Source organism: Anopheles aquasalis, chromosome 2 (genome assembly GCF_943734665.1).
Source record: "Anopheles aquasalis chromosome 2, idAnoAquaMG_Q_19, whole genome shotgun sequence".
Classification (NCBI taxonomy): Eukaryota; Metazoa; Arthropoda; class Insecta; order Diptera; family Culicidae; genus Anopheles; species Anopheles aquasalis.
In genome coordinates this window covers 75,490,647-75,510,646 of record NC_064877.1, presented here as the reverse complement: position 1 = coordinate 75,510,646, position 20,000 = coordinate 75,490,647, and the positions used below count along the sequence as shown (strand labels likewise).

At 52.1% G+C, this 20,000-nt stretch overlaps 4 protein-coding genes across 5 annotated transcripts in view; 2 read left to right on the top strand and 2 right to left on the bottom strand.

Moving 5' to 3' along the window:
- The window catches only part of LOC126570922 (calmodulin-lysine N-methyltransferase), a 7,912-nt gene extending 1,315 nt beyond the window's left edge, over positions 1–6,597 (bottom strand). The window contains exons 1-2 of one of the 2 annotated variants that reach the window (XM_050229029.1): positions 5,774–6,597; positions 1–351 (exon numbers count right to left, since the gene is read on the bottom strand). The exon at positions 1–351 is cut by the window's left edge and continues 1,315 nt beyond it. In XM_050229029.1, coding sequence (XP_050084986.1) covers positions 1–168 — 168 coding nt within the window. In that variant the 5' untranslated portion in view covers positions 169–351; positions 5,774–6,597. The remainder of the gene's footprint in view (positions 352–5,773) is intronic. The other variant, XM_050229030.1, reaches the window with a different exon arrangement.
- Positions 6,598–10,682: 4,085 nt separating this feature from the next.
- LOC126569394 (coiled-coil domain-containing protein 40) lies at positions 10,683–13,578 on the top strand. Its single transcript, XM_050226444.1, has 4 exons — positions 10,683–12,020; positions 12,101–12,413; positions 12,502–13,118; positions 13,198–13,578. The coding sequence occupies exons 1-4, from the start codon at positions 10,683–10,685 to the stop codon at positions 13,576–13,578; spliced, it is 2,649 nt and encodes an 882-aa protein (XP_050082401.1).
- A 93-nt stretch (positions 13,579–13,671) lies between these two features.
- Positions 13,672–17,440, bottom strand: LOC126573000 (mitochondrial basic amino acids transporter). The gene is made up of 4 exons (XM_050232755.1): positions 16,839–17,440; positions 15,558–15,853; positions 14,595–15,059; positions 13,672–14,525 (listed from the first exon to the last, which is right to left on the bottom strand). Exons 2-4 carry the CDS (start codon positions 15,589–15,591, stop codon positions 13,804–13,806), a joined length of 1,221 nt encoding a protein of 406 aa, XP_050088712.1. The 5' UTR covers positions 15,592–15,853; positions 16,839–17,440; the 3' UTR covers positions 13,672–13,803.
- A 1,011-nt stretch (positions 17,441–18,451) lies between these two features.
- LOC126572999 (neutral and basic amino acid transport protein rBAT-like) overlaps positions 18,452–20,000 on the top strand; it is a 3,650-nt gene continuing 2,101 nt past the window's right edge. The window contains exon 1 of the mRNA XM_050232754.1: positions 18,452–20,000. This exon is cut by the window's right edge and continues 288 nt beyond it. Within this exon, the coding sequence (XP_050088711.1) occupies positions 19,735–20,000 (266 nt within the window). The 5' untranslated portion in view covers positions 18,452–19,734.

The window sequence follows — 20,000 nt, the reverse complement described above, 5'->3', positions numbered from 1 at the left end:
ACCGGCCGGTGTCACCTGTTGCTGGGTTGACATTTTCCAATTTATGTCATCTTCGCGCCGGCTGCTACCATCGTCGTCACCATCCTGGCCGCCTACCCTCGCTCTCTCTGCCTCCTCCTGGCCATCCGTCCTCGTCGACGTCGTCGTCGTCGCCGGCGTCGAGCGCATTACGCTCGCACGCGACGCTACCGTGTGGTCCGCTGTCAGCAATCGGCGTACGGCGTGTCCATCACCAGTGGGTGGCGGCTTTCTTGGGCGCAACCAGCAGCAGTAGATGCGGTTTCCACAGAAGTACAGACGACAATTTGCTACTTCCAGGTACTGGTGGACGACATCACCTCGGATCACCTGCTAGACAGATGGGCGGTACGAAAAAGAGAGAGAGAGAGAGAGAGAGAGAGAGAGAGAGAGAGAGAGAGAGAAAAAAAAATTCTAATAAATATCCTCATCACATGCACATTCTGTATCACTCTCAATCCGCGTTACACGAAATACGCGCCTAAGCAGCCGCCACAAGCGCCGCAGGTTAGTTCGTTTATTTATAACAATCAATTCCGGCGGCCCTCGGCACCTTCCCTCGGTTGGTCAGGATTTATAGCAGCAGCAGCAGCAGCAGCAGCAGGTCCATGGCCACACCACGGTGCTGCTGTTGTTGGCAAACACTCTCGTTAGCTCTCGGTGGATTTAATGCTAACAGAGATTGCAAGACCACCCTCAAGACCGGATCGCCGCGTCCTACCGCCGCGTCCAGCAGTGCTTCTGCTCCGGTTGAGCTCCACTTGAGATGCTTTTTGGTTGGGGTTATTTCACCGACTCTAGCGAAGGGGACCACGACCACACGTCATTGAGATTCAAATCGAGTCCCAGCTTATCGTAACCGATGATAGAGGGTTCGGTTGGAATGTAAATCAATTACCGCTTGTCGTCGCGTAGAGTTTTTTTTTTTTTGGGGGGTAGACTAGGGAAGGTCTAGTGGCCCTCCTTATCTCGACCTTATCAAGCAGTGATGAGCTAATTCTTGTTGCTCCACTAACCCATTATCGATGTTTACAATTCGCGGTTGCGGTTTGTCATTCCAATTGTTGATGCCAAAAGCGACCGAACGCACGATACAGAAGGCCGCCCATTCGCCCAATCTGGCATTGGATCAATTTGACCCCTATTTGTTGGCCGTTGGCCGCATTTGGCGAGCCCGCACCACAGCCCAAAAAGTTTATGGCGACCCTCTTACTGGCCATCACTTATGGTGCACTGTCGGCGCCATTGGTACCGGAATGTGTAATGCAAACTTAATAAGCTCGTGCCAAACTCGTACGCCATCGTTTGGCGTGGATGGTGGCTATGCTCTGGCGTAGCTCCCGCAGTTTGCTGGCTGTATTTTTCATATTCCATCGATGTGATCAGATTGAGCCATTCGAGCGTCAAAGCGAGGCATTGGCTGGGGCCAATGTGTGGATTCATCAGTTTCGCACACTCCATTTCGCCAATCCCTCTGTCTCCCTTTCTTTCTCTCTTGTTCTCCTTGCTGCTAAGACATTGCCAAAAGCCATTTTGGAGGATTATTGGAAGCATTGGGCGTCCAAGAAGAATGTATGGGTTCACAGTGCTTCTCCGGGGATGGTCTGTCCGCTGATGATGATGCGGTTCTGTGCCCATAGCTCAACAGCGAGAGCACGTACGAGCATTGAACGTGAAGCATTGAAATGCGCGCAGCAAACCATCTTCACTCGGCAGCCAGTAAGTGCAGCTGAATGCTGTACAGCTCGCCAATGTGCATATCCAATCGCGGCCATTATGGGCATCGCATCTTTACTGCTACTAACGAGCGGTTTCGGTTCGCAAGTCGTTTCGATTGGATTATGGGTAGGGGCGTTAAAAATAAATCCCATCACTTGCCGAACGGTAAATCATTTGCGTTCCGTCACAATTCGAAACGATTGCCCCCCCCATGCAGACAGGCAGGTTTGGTTCGGTCCTGGCGAGTCGGTGGTCTCTTCCTGATTCCCATCCGCTTACGAAGCGCACTGGGCGGGCGAAACACCGTCGCCGAAAACATTAAATGTCACCGAACCGGGGGCCCAGCAACCATTAAGCCATTGAGTCGCGGCGACCGCGGCCAAACGGCAAATAAAAATATCACCAACAAATGGTCGAGCAAATCAGCGTTAATATCGCGTTTGGTTTTTGGGATCTAAGAATACTCCCGCCAAGAAGCCAACGCTTCGGGACGCCAAACATACCACACAGGTGGGATTGCACAGTCGGCGCCAGAACAGAACCCAGGCTTGCCAGCGAGTTCACCCCGGGGGGCAGCGATAACTCATCGCGCCAAAGATTGCGTCACTGGCCACACCAAGTCTGCGATGCGCTGCGCTAGCGAGTTGCGCGCTCCTTCCTTCTCTCTTCCCGAAAAGCAACTGGCTTGGCAAGTGTGGAACAGTTCACGGCATCCACGGTGACCATCATAAGTCATCTCGGCAAGGTTACGGCTGTCAAGTAGATGATCATCGGGTTGTGGAAGGAGCGGAAGAGGAGGAGCAGGGAAGGTTCGATTAAACGATCCTGGATTTACAGCTTCAACGCGCATCGTCCTCGTACGCCGAGTTGTTCGATCGAAGAAGCTACGAAGAGGATCGTACAAGGGCCCGCTGCGTGACATCCGAACTGACGTCCGTACAGTGTGGATCATCGCCAGCACTTGCCGTTTTGGTGAAAATGTTAAAGGCCAGCGAGCTGTTGTCGTTGTTTGCGAGTGCAGTATTGTACTGGCACTCCTCTCCCGCCAGCAAGGCCAGCATAGAAAAGGGCACAAGCGCTGAGTGTGTGCTGTACGATCGTCGAACCATTAATCCATTCGCACTGCACATTGCACTGCTACGGCTGCTGCTGCTGCTGCTGCTACGACTACTTGCTGCACATGTCCTGTAACTGTAGCAATGCATGCATCTCAAACCAATTATCGCTATAAATAAATCGTTTCGCGAACCCCAACGACGACGCCAAGCGGGGCCTGTGTCCGTCCGTCCGTTACAGGGCGCGAAACCGAGCGAGACAACCTGTTGTGCCGTGATTGGAGTTCTTTGGGACTTGCATAACCCGAAAAAGGTGGCCGAAAAGCGGATAAGCTATTGGCATCCATCTGTTAATCATTTCAACACTTCCGATTACTCCACCAACTCCAAGAAGCACCCGCTTCCATCAGTGGAAGAAGGAAATGATTCATTTCATTTGCCCCAAACAAACGATCTGTTAGTTGTTGGCGAAAAATCGAACCGAAAAGAGAGTCAGGAAGTGGCCAGATGCTGGTAGCATACAGGCAGGACATCGCATCTTTACGCATCCAGGCAGGAGGGTGGTAGTGGTGATGGTGGTGCGACGGCAGCAGATACTCAAAACACATGTTTCAGTTCATTTTTCAATTTGTTTCATTTGCCGGCCTGGTACCGCCCAGAACATGCTCACTGACGGGTAGTTCGTTTATCTCGTCGTGCTTCTCGCTCGCTCGCTCGCTCTCGCGTATTTGGTCTCCGCGGGTGGTGCATCTCCCCCGCAAATATCTACACACACATACACCCAAGCGCAGATGGTGGTGGCGAGGGTGGCGATGGCAACCACGAGACGCACCGGTGCGTGTGACGCGCGATGTTCCAGATTGCCGCGGGGCCAATGCCGCCAGCCAGCCGGTAAGGTATGCCGAATGATGAATCGGCGTTCAACGGGAAGGAGCATCCCGGGGGTCTACGTATTTGGTCGCCGGGCTGGATCAACCGTCGGCTACACCGGTAGACGACCTTCAAGCCTTGGTTGACACGTTAGCAGGCGGTTCTGCTTGCTCGCTTGCACGCCTGCCTTGGGGTCGAATCGTCATCGGCGACAAAATTTATGAATGAAAATTATTTTCAGACACCCACCACCCACGGTGCTGCTGCTGCTGCTGCACGGTGGAGGAGATGGCATGGAGGGGATGGGATGCGATCTTGATCTGGTGTGGCTTTCACCTTCGGTGTTTTGGTTTTGGGATGTTTCACTCACGCTCTGCGCAAGCAATCATCGCGGAACCGAAACCGTTGATTGGGGACCTATTCTTAGGAAATTGTGTTTTAATAAAAAGAAAAGATCCGCCGCCGCCAGTTTGCGGGGAGGCGGCACCGTCAGTGTGTCTCTAGATATTTGCTAAACTTAGAAGGGGATCCTGCAAAGGTGGCAACCGTCTGCGCGATTGAAGCGATTCCTAATTAGAGGCCATTTGCTTCCTGTGTTGGCAGCACGAAAGAAGCACAACAGCGAATGCAACAGATGACCGCGGCGAGGCGGTGCGGTTTCCGGGCCGCTTGGCATTTGCATTCGTGTCACAGCGAGTTTTTTTATGATTTGTTTGTATGTTCTTGGTCTGGTCAGCGGGCGGTTTTGGGTGCTGCTGCTGGTGGTGGTGGTGGCATTTTCACTTTTATCGCCATCTGGCCTCGGTTTTGGATCGGACAGACTGTGGCGTGTGGAGGAAACTTTATTGAAAATCACTCCCTCCACCACTGGGCTGTGGCTGTTTCGTTTGCAAAGTTTTGTTTCTCTCAACCATGCCAAACCACATCCCCCCCCCCCCATTTGTGCATTGTGTGATGGATTGTGATTTGTGCCGCGGTAGAGAAAGCAATTTGCTGAAATCATTCCTTCCCCCAGAGTTCGCATTGGCATTGCGCGTCTTTCAATTGTGAAACATTTAATCTCATCTGCCGTGGCGGTGCTCCAGCAACCCGGGGGTGGTGGGTTGAACGCCAACGCCAGATCCACTGCAACGGATACCACAACCACAACAGGCCTTACGCTTGCTGGTCGTGGTGAAAGGAAGGAGCAGTTTAACTAGGCACACGGGCAATAAAAGAATATTGTATCCGTCTGTTTTAATCTTTCAAACATTAAATTGCGCTCGCCAGTGCCTCCCCTGTGGGTGGTGGTTTGGTTTTGCACCCTCAACCCCCTATTATTGGGTTCCTGACTGTTGGCTGCTGGCTGCTGGCTGCTGGATGCTGATTTTACTCATTGAAACCCACCGCTGGTCGAAGACGTAAACATTCCACCCGTAAGCTGACCATTCCTTTCGCTAGCGCCAGCCAGCTGGCCAGCGTGCCAATGAAATCGACCATGGAATATCGGGTTCGGCTCGCGATGTAGCGCGATGGATTGCTAGGGAATAACATTTAAATTTTAGCGAACGCAAAGCATTCTAAACATTCCCTCTCGGTGGCTGGTAGGTGTGCGGCTGCTGGAATCGATAGTTGTCGATCCGGTGGAGGCGCATGGTGGAGGCGCACAAAACCATGCGCCTCCATTGGCTCCATCCATTGGTGCCATGCCTTTGCTGCTAGGACCGCAAAGCCAAATTTCCTTCTTATTTCCGGTACCGACGGCTGGGTGCTTTCCGGTACCGACGGCTGGGTGCTAGTGTCCATCAGCATGGCCTCGTTGACCGCATATGCCCTGCGATAGAAATTGAACACCTTCGCCTTTCTCCGATAAATCATCTTTTTAGCCAACCATCGACGAGGGCCACAAAAGGGCCGTCTTCTGGGTGGCAATCGATTGCGAAATCTGAGCAGCGGACCCGGACACACATGGCGTGGCGCGCCAAAAACACCGCAGAGATATCTGCAGGCGCAACAGATGATAAACGCGGCGTGAAACGGCTGTTAGCACAAAGTTGCAGTCAAGGGGTTGCAGGTTGCAGATTGCAGACATTCTCACTCTCTAGACGAAGCCAGCCCGGCCTAATACTCACCTCACAAAGATGGTTTATCTGCGCTTATCGGCACTCCCGGCCGACCTCAGGAAGGCCTATCAGGAAGACACGTGCTCCAATACGGTGCCAGTTTGTTCTGCACGATGCGATTGCTTCCCTTGGCACCCTTTCTACACAGCGGCCTGGGGCAGTAGTGGTGGTACCAACAGCAGCAGCAGCAGCAGCAGCTTAGAGTACTCTCGGAGACGTTGTGCCGCCCAAGCGAGCGTCGTGGTGATGGTGGCCAATCCGTAGCGGACTCAATCGGACGAATGAACGGACGATGGGGATGCGATGCGAACCGGCGAGAGAGATAGATCACGTTCGTTCGGCTTCGGTTCACAAACACGCGAACAGCTGTCCTCGCACTAATTAAACATAATACTGATTGATGGCCACCGAGACACACTACCAGCGCGGGAGGAGGGGGAGAGCTTGAGAGGACAACTAATGAGACGAGGAGGAAGGAACACACACGCGCTGCATGCCGCACACCACATTTCACCGTCGAACCATCTTCACCGCCGCCCGTGAGGATTTAATGTGAAACGATCAAAGCATCATAGCATCGGGTGGATGCTGCGCTGTGCTTCAGGATTTGTTATGAAACCGATTTAATGACAAACAGTTGTCGATGAAGCGGTTTTTGGTTTAACGCGATTTTTTCTTCTTTTCTTCGAGAAGTCAGTCAGTTTTCTGCAACATAATTTCCTCGGAGGAATATTTGTAGACGCACCAGATCAGAGCACAGAAACAGACACACGATAAAAGGACGCTCGAGTCCGTAACGGCTGGTGGTTTTGCGCCGGTCGAAGAACGATGCTACCGTGCCGGCGCACCAGATCGAACTGAACGAACGTAGCGGAACGGAACGGTTCTTGAAGCGTCGGCTTGGCTTTGATTTGGCACCGAACCGCCTCCTTCGACGCTAAAGACGGACACAGAAGTGGAAAGAGGAGGAAATGGGGGAGGCAATCGACGCTCGGCGCTGGCGTTCGCGATGTTTTGCATCCACTTCCCGCTCCCCTGGCATCGTGGCCGTCCGCGGCCGTCCGCAGTGAGATGCCGCAGAGAGCCACTCGGTCTCGACTGTTGTGCACGAGAGAAACGAGAACGGTTTGGAAGAAGAGATTTGTTTTCAAAAGAAGCTGCAATCTTTAGACCGACCGACCGACCGATGTAGGGACGGTAGTCGACGCCAGCTGACCGAGAGTAGAGCGAAGCAGAGAGCCAAACCTTTTTGTGTGCTTCGGCTTCCGTTGCGATGCATTATAATGCTCGTTGCAAACAATGCTCTGGCCGAGAACCCTTGCTTTCCGATGCACTCGTCGAGCGCTCTCTTTCTCTCTTTCTCTCTCTCTCTCTCGATCTCTCTATTTCCTCGAGAAGCGATTTGGCGCGAATCTCGCGTCGATCATCGGGCAGCGTAGCAGCACGTTTTTCGGGAAATGCCAGCTAAAAATGACTCAACGGCGTCGACGAACGAGGGCAGGATGGGGGTTGCTTGCACCCACCCCGTGCGCAATCCTAAAAGGCCAATCCTTCCCGGTGCGCCAAGCAAGGTGAGCCTAGCAGCAGCAGGTGAGGACATGACAGGACAGATGATGTCGAGGTGCTACGGCTATCGTTCCGACTTTGCGACGAGTTTTTCGGGGGAAGATTTATGATCATTGGGAGCGAACGGCTTTTCGAGGCTTAATTTTTATGGCCACAGCACTATAAACGGTGCTCATGTGATCGGTCTGCTGTCTGCGATCCTGATCCCATTATTGTTATCGTTTAATATCGTTTCTGGTGGACTTCAATCGCTGGCTACCTTCTCTTGAAGCATGATTGCTGCCATTACTCTGTTTTCATCCAGTTTTCATTCATCTTCCTCGTGCTCTTTCATCATGAGTAACTGACTGTTTACCGGAGAGGGCTTCTTGTAACGTTTCATCAAAGAGTGTATTTAAAACTGTAAACATTCGCCACCAACCAGATCCTTTTAATGAACCCCGATCCGGATCCAACCGACGGTGGGACGAAATTTGGTCACAAAACAAAGACATCTGGCGCTCCCCAGAGCAGAGTCACTGTCCTTATTTATAGCGCTACAATAAAGCGATGGAGGTGATGGAGCTTGCCCTCCAGGACAGCACCGACTAGCGATCAAGCAGGGTGTTCCGCACGACACCGCGCAGTGTCCCTCGAGGGCACGAAATATGTCCTGACGTCGCGTTAACCTTCCCCAAGTTACACGCGTTGAATACACAACGTTGTTGGAAAATGGTGTGTAATAAAGTCATTTTCCTTCGGATGCTGCCTGTCAGCCGCTGGTGCTGTGATCGCTGATTCGCAACCGACGTGTAACCGGAGTTGAAGGCCCCCCCCCCCCCCCCCCCCCCCGGGGAGGGTGGCAGCGTCGTCGACAGCTAGTCCTCCGGACGGGTGTATGGTGAGCGATTTTATCGTGGTAATAAATCAGTTTGCTTTTATAATAATAAAAAATAGCGATGTTTACAATCAATTTCCAGTGGCCAGTGGTGGTTGATTGTAAATAATTAAATGCTCGTTTGGCCTTCCGGTGGGCGCCGCCGGTCGCTAATTAAAAATCGCGTTGTGACACCGGGTTTATTCGGCGATAAATATGATCGCCCCCGGTGGCAGGAGTGGGCAGGACGAAATGAAAATAGATCCCCCCTCGCTGATGATGATGCTGTTGATGATGGAAAACCGTGTTCTTACCATGTTTTCCATGAACTTGATCTGATCGCCAGTAGCAGATCACTTTCAGCCTCTGTCTCTCTCGAGCTCGGAGAATACAAATAGCAAAAAAGGTCTGTCAGTCTGGCCTCGGGACACGCTGTCGGCCATACCTGGTTTGCATGGAAAAGTGACAGGGCCACAGACAAACAGACGAAGGCCTTTCTCGGTTATTGGCTGCGCTCTGGCTGTGTACACTACCTTTCCAGCTTCAAACTCAGTTGGACGTCATTGGTACAAGGTACCTCCCTTCGAGGAAACCCTCAGTAGCTCCAGTTGAGTTGGTTGAGAAGACGTTGTACCATTTGAAGGACCCTGCTGCTCTCTCCGCTTCGTTACCATGATGAATTGAAGGAGAAGTAGTTGGAACACCGGTGCAGAGCAGATGGGGCGCATGGAGCACTTCAAAGGGATTGAAGCAAATTTGATGCTAAAGTAAACATCATCATCATCATTCGCAGCTGCTGACCGGTGTAACACTGGCCTTTTTGGACAATTGAACGCCAGCACCTCGCCGCCTCACTAACCCTAATAAACACTTTCGCATCGAGCTGCTACTAATTGTAGGAATGCTAATTGTGTAAACAATAGTCCTCTCTGTGTGGTTGTAGTGGAAGGGCCATTTGCTCGCATATTAGCATGCCCTAGCCGGTTCCAACAACGTATTTACTGGCGGTTACAGCAGGTACACGACATTCAGAAGGCGCATTCGGTCTGCATCCGTTTGCTGCAGTTGTGCAGTGCGGCTCGTCAGATGGATCATTTGCAGCTGTACCGCATCCGTCGTCGTCATCAGAGGGTGAGAGGGAGACCACGAGTAGGGAACGCGTCCGGTCCGACTAACAGCACGGCCGAATGTGAAAATAAACAGAGCCGCACCAGGAGGAGAATGCCAGGATTCCTCTGACGTGCCACTCCTTCTTCTTCGCGGACCTCGCGTCCGATGAGTAACGCGACTCAGCCCGGGGCCCGAGTCACCGGACTTTTGGCCCTTCACGGTCTTTTGGCACCGGTTACCGTCAACGATCGGCTTCATGGTTGACCGCGGATGAAGATGAAGGACCGAATCGGGCCCCAGCTACATATCACCACCGGGTATGCGATCGATTCTCGCTCCGGTAGCGGCTCATCGGTCACAGTGACTCAATGTAAATAGAGTCGCTTCATGCACGCCGAATTGAGAACCTTCCGCGAATCGCGCTCTGGTGCGCGGTCCGGGGGCAGATTAAAGAATCTAAAAATCCGGCCCCCCTGAGGAGGATGGGGACGCCTGGGAACAAGGACAAAACAAGCACGGTAAACAAACAAACACGCGCGAGCACACGCTCGCTCGCTCGCGCCCACCCGGATGAATGAAAACAAGCTCGCACGGAGGAAAATCGCGGAAGAGAGTGATCCGAAAGCAAAATAAGCAAAGTGGTCCGGAGTTTGGAGCTGGGTGGTGCGGTTGGTGGGGGATTTCTTCGTTTCGTTTGCCGAAGTTGTCTCATTGGCCACCGGATCAACACACTTGCTGATTTCGGGGACAATTTATGATGATACGGTAGCAGCGGCGGCTGTGACGTTGGTTTCGATTCGGTTCGGTATGCAAATTCGACAACAGTCAACACCGCGGTGGCATTATAGCGTTGGTGTGGGCCGCCTGTAGTCCTGGAGTGGCAGGCTAATCAATCTCTGGCTGCGATTTCATAAAGAGATGATTCAGACACGGCCCGTGGCTGTTTGGTTTGTATTATTGCGACTGATTTCTAGTTGTTTGTCCATCCGATGACGGCATTGAGCCTTTCGATTGACTCGTTATTTTGGTTTCGATGCATACTTTGACGAGTAATGTTGAAGACAATTTTGTACTATTATTTTAATGAACTACGAATTGTAATAAATCTTTTATTCTGCTTAATATGTGCTGAAAAAGGATTAAACAAATGAAATATTCCATTAATATGAAATATTTCAAAACTTGTGAGCGAGCTCGATTTCGAACCGTTAAATCAAACACGCCTTGCAACTGCCTAGCAACAGCGGGGGGAGTTTGCCTGGCAACGACGGCGACCAGCAGCTAGTTTGTTTATCGAAGAAGCGTTCGCTAAGCGTTCGTACGCCATAGCATCACCGGTTCAGCGAAATTCTGTTTTAAAAAAAGCCAAAACGCGTCACCGTGAAGATGAATCCGGATGAAGAGCCCAACAGCATCAGCATCCAGGCGGATGCGTTCAACGAATCCATCACCGATCGGGTTGGGGTGCTGGAAACCGATCATCCCCTGCTGGAGCGCTTCCAATCGGCCCTCAAGGCGCACCTGCTCAAGGTAAAGCACGAGTTGGAAGAGGAAGTGGCCGAACTGAACCATCGGCTCGAACAGAACGAGAAAGAATCCGAGGAGGTCGGTGCCGAGTTGTACGATCTGCAGGAAGAGATCGACAATCAGAAGGAGTTGCTCGAGATCTACGGCAAAGAGATCCTGGAATTGTCGACCCAGCGACAGGAGGAGGAAAAGCAGGCAGCCAAGTACCGGAAGGAGTACGAGGAGCAGATGGCGACGCTGAAGGACTTTAAAAAGATCCACCGCGAGCACCAGATGGAGCTCGAGAATCTGACCGTGCTGGAAAGTGAGTTCGCCAAGTGGGCCCAGGAGATCAAGGACGAGATAGCGGTGGCCAAACGGGTGGCCAGTAAAGACGCCAAGGATCGCTTGATTGCCGCCGAAGAGAAGCGCCAGGTGGATCTGCTCGTGCTCAATCTGGACAGCGAGGTGAAGCGCAAGGAGCAGGAACTGGAAGCGATTGACGAGCAGATCAAGGAGCAGGATGAACAACGGGAAACGATCAGTCGGAGCCTTGCGGACGCTAACTCCGATCTCGAAGCGCTCCAGCACGAGCACAAACGACTGTTCCAGGCGTGGGGTGAGGTGATTGTGGCGATACAGCAGCGCGATCGCGTGCTCGCCAAGACAAAGGAAGACCTGGACGCGATCTACGAGGAGCACAAAGTTATCAAGAGCAAGACGGAGATCACGAAGAAATCGGCGGCGAAAGAAATGGAGCAGAACGAGAAGCTGGCCGGTTTCAAGAACCGGATCCAGGGCGACATCTACTCGCTGGAGAAACAGGTCCGCAAGGAGCAGGAGGACGAGGATAAGCTGAAGCGCGATCTGGATCACTACGCGTCGATCCTGGAACAAACCGAAGCCGACATACTGAAGGCCCAGCAGGAGGGCCTTCTCATCGAGAACCATCTGAAGTCGCTACGTCAGACGCTCGAGAAGCAGAGCCGCAAAAAGTACGAACTGGAGGAGCAGATCCTTGAGCTGCTGCAGGATCAGCTGACGACGGACAAGGCGGGCGAGTCGCAGGGTAAGGTGTTGCGAGAAACGCAGGAAAAACGGCGCGGTCTCGAGGTCAGCATGACCGAAACGGAGAATCAGCTGTCGACGGTGTTGCTGGATCTGGAGAAATGGCGTACGATCGTCGAGGGATCCAAGGATGTACTGAAGAGAGTGAAGGTAACGTACGGCACCGAGCGCTGCTCAACTCGCTGGCTTCGCCACCTCTTATCGTTCTTCTGTTTCCCCACGTTTCCCAGGCCGACCACGATAAACACGACGCTGACGCGAACAAGTTCAACGAGGAGATAAAGCTCGTAAAGGAATCGATTGCGGCGAAGCTGCGCAAAATGGACGCACTGAATCGGGAACTGGAGCAGCTGATCAATCAGGCCGGCGGACAGGAAATGAATCCAGACGAGCTGAAGCTGCTGGACGTGCAGCAAGACATCGTGGAGATCGAGGCAACGCTCACGGAGACGCGTGCGTCGTGGCTCAAGCTGCAATCCAGCGTGGGCACGCTGAAGGAGAAACGATCGCAGCAGCTGAATGACATCAACTATTCGCGCAAGAGTAAGATCCACCCCTCGACTTCTAACCCACAACGGGCCTTTACAATCAATTCCCATTCTTCTTTCCTCTTCCCTTCTTCCAACTCCAGAGCTACTGCTGGCGGAACAGAAGGCGATCAAAATCGAAGCCCAGCTCGAGGAGGTGATGAATGAAAACCGCGAGATAGTGCGCTCACTGTCGGCACTCAATACGCGCCTTGATAACGCCAGCCTGGAGCTGTTCAAGACGCGCAAGGTACACGAGAAGGAAGAACAGGAGTGTGAGGTGGCACACCATCAAGCTACGGAGCGATTGCGTGAAGCCGAAATGGCGGTGCTCGGCCTCGAGCAGGAGCTCAAGGAGTTGGGCAAAGAGATCGAAGACTGCAAACAGGAGGTGTTGGAGAAACACCGCGAGGCCCTGTCCTGGGAAACAAAGTGCAAAATGTCGGCCGAAGCGAAGAAGTTCAAGGACGAGGAAGCGACGCAGAACAGCGAGATCGGTATCATGAAGGCCGAGATTCACCGTATGCAGGTACGGTTCGGGCAGCTGAAACGGATGCAGGAACGGTTGGTGCACGATCTGGAGAATACGGTTCAGCATCGGGAAAACATTTACGAGTCGGTTAACGCGCGGGAGAAAGTGTTTGGTGGAAAGTTTAAAACACGATCCACCATGCAGCACAAAATCAACGAGCTGAAGAACAAGCTGAAGGTGGTGTTTTCGGTAAGTGCCCGGCAACAAAACCATTCCAGATGTTTTGGCTGTCATTTGTTTTCATTTTGGCCACCGATTCCCCTCGTAGGAAATATCCCAAGCGGAGAAAAGTCTGATCGAGATCGATACGGCCCAAAAGTTGCTGCAGGCGGAGATCGAAAACAAGAAGCACCAGATCGAGGAGGAAAAGCTCCAGACCAATCTGATAGCGGCCGAGATCGAGCAGGCCACGCTGCTGAAGCAGGACAACCTGGACTACATCGTGCGGCACCAGTACCGTGCTCGGCGTTATCGTGCCCTTGCCAACGCACAGCAGCTACCCAAGTTCCGCAACGAGATCCTCATCCAGGCGGATCTACAACGGCAGCGCGAAGTGAACGAGAACATCGTGGCGGTGGTCGAAACACTGCAGCAGGACTTCCCGGCGCACACGTTCCAACTGAACAAAATCCTTCAAACTCTGAAATGAGGCGATGTGATCGATTTATTCGAAATTACACGTGTGCGTGTCTTTGTGTGATACGATGCACTACAGCGGTTTTGTGTGTTTTGGGTTTGGATTTTAAATAAAAGGAATAGAATATATTCATTCACGACCACGAACCGGGGACCTAACGGCTATTTGGATACCTTTGTACAGAAGTCTTTGGTGACCTGGAGAAGGCTTCCGCTCTCTCGCTGGTTTGGCGCGAGCTTAGTCGCCCAGGAAGGGATAACGGTTGCTGTTGTCCTCGCCGTCCGTGCTGAGCAGATACTGGTTAAGCCGGGCGTACTGCTGGGCGGAGCTCTCGATCGAGCTGGCATCGTACAGATCGTCGGTGAGTTCGCCCATCTCCGCACAGCAAACCGCTTCACTGAATGCCCCGAGTGATCTTAAGAATCGGTACGTGTTCTGCTTGATGCTGATCAGATGCTTATCATGGTTGTGCTGCTGATGCTGGTGATGATGATACTGGTCAGCTCTCCGGCCGACCGGTGTTGCCACTTGGAGCGCTGGCTGGCTGGTGGTGGCCATGAGGAGTGGTGCTTCTACGACGACGGCAGCCGCCGTACTCGTCAGCTGTTCGGCCGTCACCGTGATCGGTGGATCGTCGAAGAGTTTCATCGTGTACGAGACGACCAGGAAGCAGACGGCATTCATGGGGAACGCCCGCAACAGGGTGGAAGCGAGACCGCGCGATAGAAAGGCGAGTCCTTCGGAGGCGTAACTTTTGCGCACACAATCCACGAGCCCGCTGTATTCCGGCTTCCCGGAGATACCGTCCGCTTGGAGGCGCGACTTGACAACATCGATCGGGAAGGTGACGAGCCAGGAGAACGTACCGGCCAGTCCGCCGGCCATGAGGATCACGAACGGCGATGGATTCGTCACCATCCGGACCATATACTCGTACGCCACGAAGTAGCTCGCAAATCCTGGCGAAAATGAAATAGTTTCCGATGAGTTAGGGACCTCCTTTTCCCCTGTACGCACACGATACTTACCAGGTGCGTCACGGGCTGCAGTGATGCCTAGACCACGGAAGATCCCCCGGAAGCCTTCACGCTGCCAGATGGCTTTGGTGCAATCGAGCGGACCGGTGAAACGGTGGGCCGCTTTCGGCAGATTGTCCTGCAGTTGGAGCCGGGTTTTGATCAGTTCCATCGGTGAGCAGACGATACTCTGCGCTAGGCCAGCCGCCGTACCCGCTAGGAAGTGCGAACGTAACGAGTCCGGATTCTCGGTGCGACGCTGGATATTTCCGTACACACCGAACACGATCGCGTTGACGACGGCGACGCCTGCCATCGGACTCGACATGCCCCGGTACAGTCCATGGACGCCTTCGCGGACGATGATCTTCCGGAAGCAATCATAGGTACCGCGGTACAGCGGATTGCGGTGGTTCTGCGTCTGCAGATGTACCTTCACCGTATCGAATGGGAAACCAACGAGCACACCGGCGCATCCTGTGATTAATGATCAAATTGGTTATCATCGACATAAGACAAACAACAAAGGACGCTGGCCCACGCGGACGGCCCCACCGCCTCTTATCAGCGCGTTATCGTTTGTGATGTGTTTTTGCTTAATGCTTCGTTAATGATCCGGTTTGGTGAAAGTGATAAGGGCTCGAGAGCATCTCGAGCCTCCAAGCAAACAAGCAGCAGCCTGTTGGTTCGATCGATCGATCGTTCGCTCCCTTGCTCATACAAGACAAGATCCGCGACCGAAGCCGAGGGCGAGACGATTGATAGCACCAATGACCCCGACTGATTTGCGTCAAATCGAGTGGTTTTTCGGAACCGAAGCTACTTCCAAAAGTTCTGCCCTCCCCAAGTCGAACCAGAGCCGACCAAGGGAGCTACTTATCAGCTTCGGTCGTTCGACCAAAACGTGAACATCACGCGCACGGAGGATGGACAGCCGGGCGCACACGTGCATAGCCGACGAGCGCACACACTTACCTCCAAGACAACCGGCAGCAAAGTCCAGAGCCATCGAACAGGCAACGACGAGTGGAAGAGGGTGAAAGATGGTCCGCTGGAATGCTATTCAATAACGCACACACAGAGACACACGCGTGCACACGAAGGTCCCTGAGAGTTCTTCCAGCAGATAGATGAAGATGAAGGTTGAAGTTCTGAGGTTAAGCTGTACGCTGTCAAATGCAAATGGTGCTTTCGAAGGTTTTGAACTGCGCTTCTCCTCCGGCAGTTCAGACCTTGGTGATCGGCCTGATGTTGGGATGTTGGGCGGCGATCTGGAGGGAAGAAGAACGGATAGGAAAATTGGATTGCTATTGCACATCAACAAATCGCGTCAGGACAATCAGTCATCGGCATCGGGGCGCAGCATGATAGATGCCGATAGGGAGAGGCGGTTTGGCTTTCATAGATTTTTGCACTCGTAAATACGGAGCTCATCATCTCGAGCAGAGCAGAGATTATCGGCAGAGGGGGTCGCCCCCGTCGACCCTTCGGTACCTTCGCGAAGGCACGGTTCCCCGGCAAGCCCTGCTAACTGATAAGCGCGGAACCGCGTTCGCCTTTTGCTTTCTTCGTTGACAAGACACTCGGAGGACTCGGCGGACTCTCTTCCTGCTGGCGAGGAGTAACGACGTGAACGCACCGGGTGCGTGACGTTACACGATCATGGCGACGCAGCGGTTGTTACTGGCTGGGATCTTCAGTTCTGTTATTGTTTTCTTTCACGCTGGCTCGCTATCGCCGTTGTTGTTGGCTTATTTACTGTAGACCCCTCGCCAGGAAGAGGCCACACGCTTGCTTGCTGGTGATGGAATTTTTTTTCGGTTTATGCATGAGCTCGGCACAGGTCAGCAGGTCATCTGTGCCATTATTTATAGATAACAGTGGTCCGTTGACAGTCGGAAGTGTGCCCTGGAAGGCCATTGGAAATCGAATCCACAAAGTCTTTAGAGAGAGAGAGAGGTTATGTTGCGCGGAAGCCGTGGAAGCCACGTGGATTTATGTCAACTGGATTTTATTCTCGATCGAACTTAGTAAGCGGTTTCTTGGATTTAATGGCGGAACAAGCTTTGGCAAGTATGTCAACACTGTTGGGTGGAGGATGTCTACATGGGATAACCTACGCGAACCCCCGAGCCACTGATAAGGGTGATGGAATTGCGAGTCAGCTAGCCGCGTAGATGGGGCGCGTTTCGCGAAATGATCATGGTGCCGGCATGATGCGTGCGATAGATGTGAAAATGCTAAAGAGTCACTTACCAAAATCAGACTACGGACTTTGAGTTGTTTGAGCTACAGCAACAGTTACAGCACTCAAGCGAGACTCTGTGTCATGAACTGTCTATAAAGGGTAGCGGATTGAACGTATCGTATTTGAGCGCTAGCATTCTCGAGCAGCTTCTCGTCTCTACAGTCTCGTCGTCTTGGAAATCACACTAGAGGACCCCTACTTGGCACAGGAACTTCCGCTACAGTTCTGCAAATTGTTCCGCACCACGGACTGGCAATTTCCACTTGGATCCTTCGTGCCTTGTGTTTTGTTTTTCTCACTTTTACCGTGAACCGTGATTCCCCGGGGACGTTACTTCACTTGTTAATGCACCACACACGTGTACAGATTCACGGATCGATCATGACCTTAGCACCTTAGCTCAGTGTTCGCACATGTTTTCCACGTGCTGGACTATATCACGAGTGGACTTTGACGTTGAGACAATTGTGGCGAGAGGATTCGAATTCTAATTGATGCTACGTAATACTCTCTTCAAGCTCCACTTGGTAAACTTCCAGCAAGACGGCGCGCGATGATGCTACCGGGAACGTAACCGCTCGGAACACAATCCAGGTTTTGACTGGATGATCCGTTTGATTGACGGGGCTAGTTTAGGCCCGGCCCACAAGGCGAGGCCCGGAACGAACGGGCAAAGGCCAGCCAGCTCGTACGATCATACGGAACCCGCCAGCTCCTGCGATAAGCCTTCGGCCGCAGCATTTCCGAAGTGTTGGCGAAGTCGAGCGCCAAGGATCCGAAGCAGTTCACGCAGCCGGAGATAGGAGTCGTGGCGCACAGACCGAGCTAGACACAGGTTTGCCTTCGACCGGCAAACCGCGGTAATCCAGTGATAATTGGTATATTTCGGACCGATCGAAAATCGAATAAAAAAAATCCCTGACTCCCTGTTGTCCGTTGGAAGGTTATCGTTGCCCGCCGAACTTGCCCGGATTTGCCTAGCAGAATTTCCACAACAAAAGCAATGTTAGCTTCTAAGGAATGCGGCCGCAGATTGCGTGCCAATCCTGCGTGTGCTCCGTGATTCGTGCTGCATTACTTTCGTCATTGGGCGAGTTACGATTTACGTAGAATTTCGTCATTGGGACGCGTTGTATTACGTTCTATTATGTGAAGCGAGACAGATCCATGACTGAACTATTTACGGCTTTACATGAGTGTTGTTTTTTTTTACATCTAATCGTCGTCAGAGTTAGCTTGTGCGTAGTATTATGTAAACAAGGTAAGCAACATAAATAGTATTTTAATTACAGGAACGGTAAACAAGAAAAGGCATTCGATCTCGTCATCAGGGACGTGATTCGGTGTAATGTGAAGTGATACTTTTTAAATTTTGCAAAAATTAAACGAGTTAGATCGCCACCTTTTTATGGATTACGTTACAGGGTGAGTATTTGCAAAATATGCTTCCCTATCTACTCAGCAAACCTTAGTAAAATGAACAGGAACGATAGAAGGTACGTTAAATGTACGACAATACATTCTTTTTCATTTCATTCCATTTGTACTAATCGTCTTTGCAATTCCTATATGACAAAAGAACGCGAGCCAAGCATCAACTTTATATTCATAATTTTATATTACATCGTTACTTTACCCCAAAAATTACGTCGTATGGCTAATCTCAATACGATGGCGCACTACTTATCTATTCAAGACAGCCGAGCTCTTACTGGGAGGTTCTAGAACCCGAACTAAAGGGCTGGACCAACTTCTAATTAAATAAGAATAGAAACCAACATCATTTCTTTCAAATATTAACGCCTTGGAGCATCAAATACACGTGGACGTTTAACCAATAACTACGGAGCGGTATTATTTTATTTCATCTCAAGATTTTCGATTTATGCCCTTCGTTATCGGTATTCCAAGCGTTTATTCCCACATCCCCCACAGGAGAGAACACGCTTCTGGCCGTAACTTTTCTGTCGACCCACAATTTTCCACCCACTGCGAGGGGAAGCGTTCCCGTTTAATTTTCTGCCGCGCATGCGTCCTCCGTCCCTTGGCACGCACGGTACCGCTCACCAAGCATATCGCATGAGTTGCAACTGTCACCCGTTGTTGGCCAAGAGGTGGGTTGAGGGGTGGAAAATTCGGTCGTGATGGTCAGTCGAGCGCTCGTGACACTCTCGCATAACACCACCAGGTCGGAATGGAGGTCGATTCGTACGTTTTCTCGCTGTAAAGTCTAAATCGGGAAGCAATTCGCCGTTCGGTGCTGTTGTGTGTCGCCCGCGCGTTCCTGTAATCACAATCATCACAATCATCATCTTCGCAGTTCCTTGCGACGTCAGCATATTGCACGACGGTGGACGGACCGGAACGGTTTTGGCTGTGCATTGATAGGTTGGCCATCACATTCCTCCACTGCTATCCACGATATTCGATTCGTTTCCCCTCGTTTGGCGTTCCTCTTGATTGGCGCTAATAGAAGCTAATTGTGGTGCTCTGGTGCTGGTGCTACTGTGGTGGCGCTTGTTGGCTGTAAAACCCGACGCGAAACAGTCCGGTGTGATTGATTTGCGGTCCCTCTCTCTCGCTCTGTTTGTTCGGTGGAGGAGAGTATCGGACGACCACATACGGACAGAGGTTTTGACAGCAAGAATAGCGACAACCGACGTCAGTGTATTACGTCGTAGCAGCGGTAGGAACCGCACCACCTGAGCCAGCAACCGTGTGCTCGGGGTGTCGTGGTCCATCGTAGTGTCCCTCACAAGCCGAGGAAGAGAGAGAGAGAGAGAGAGAGAGAGAGAGAGAGAGAGAGAGAGAGAGAGTGCGCGACTATTTAGATTTTCGGTTGGTGGTGGTGTTGAAGAAAGGAAAGTGTCTAATTAGGGGAGAGCTTCTCGCCCCGGCTTGATCATGAATCATCTGCAAATATCCACTGATCCGACCCTGCTGGGTGCGGATCTGTTGCCCGAGTCGCTCACGACCTCACCATCAGTGTCAACGTTTCTGCCGGAGGAGGACGCCTCCACCTGTCTGCTGCTACCGGAAACACCGAGTCCACCGCTGGACTTTTCCCATCCACTAACCCCGAGCATGGGTGGTACGGTGACGGACAACCACACGTCAGTCGCCGGTGACGATGATCAAGCGGCGGAAACGAGCAGTTCATCCGGTTCGTC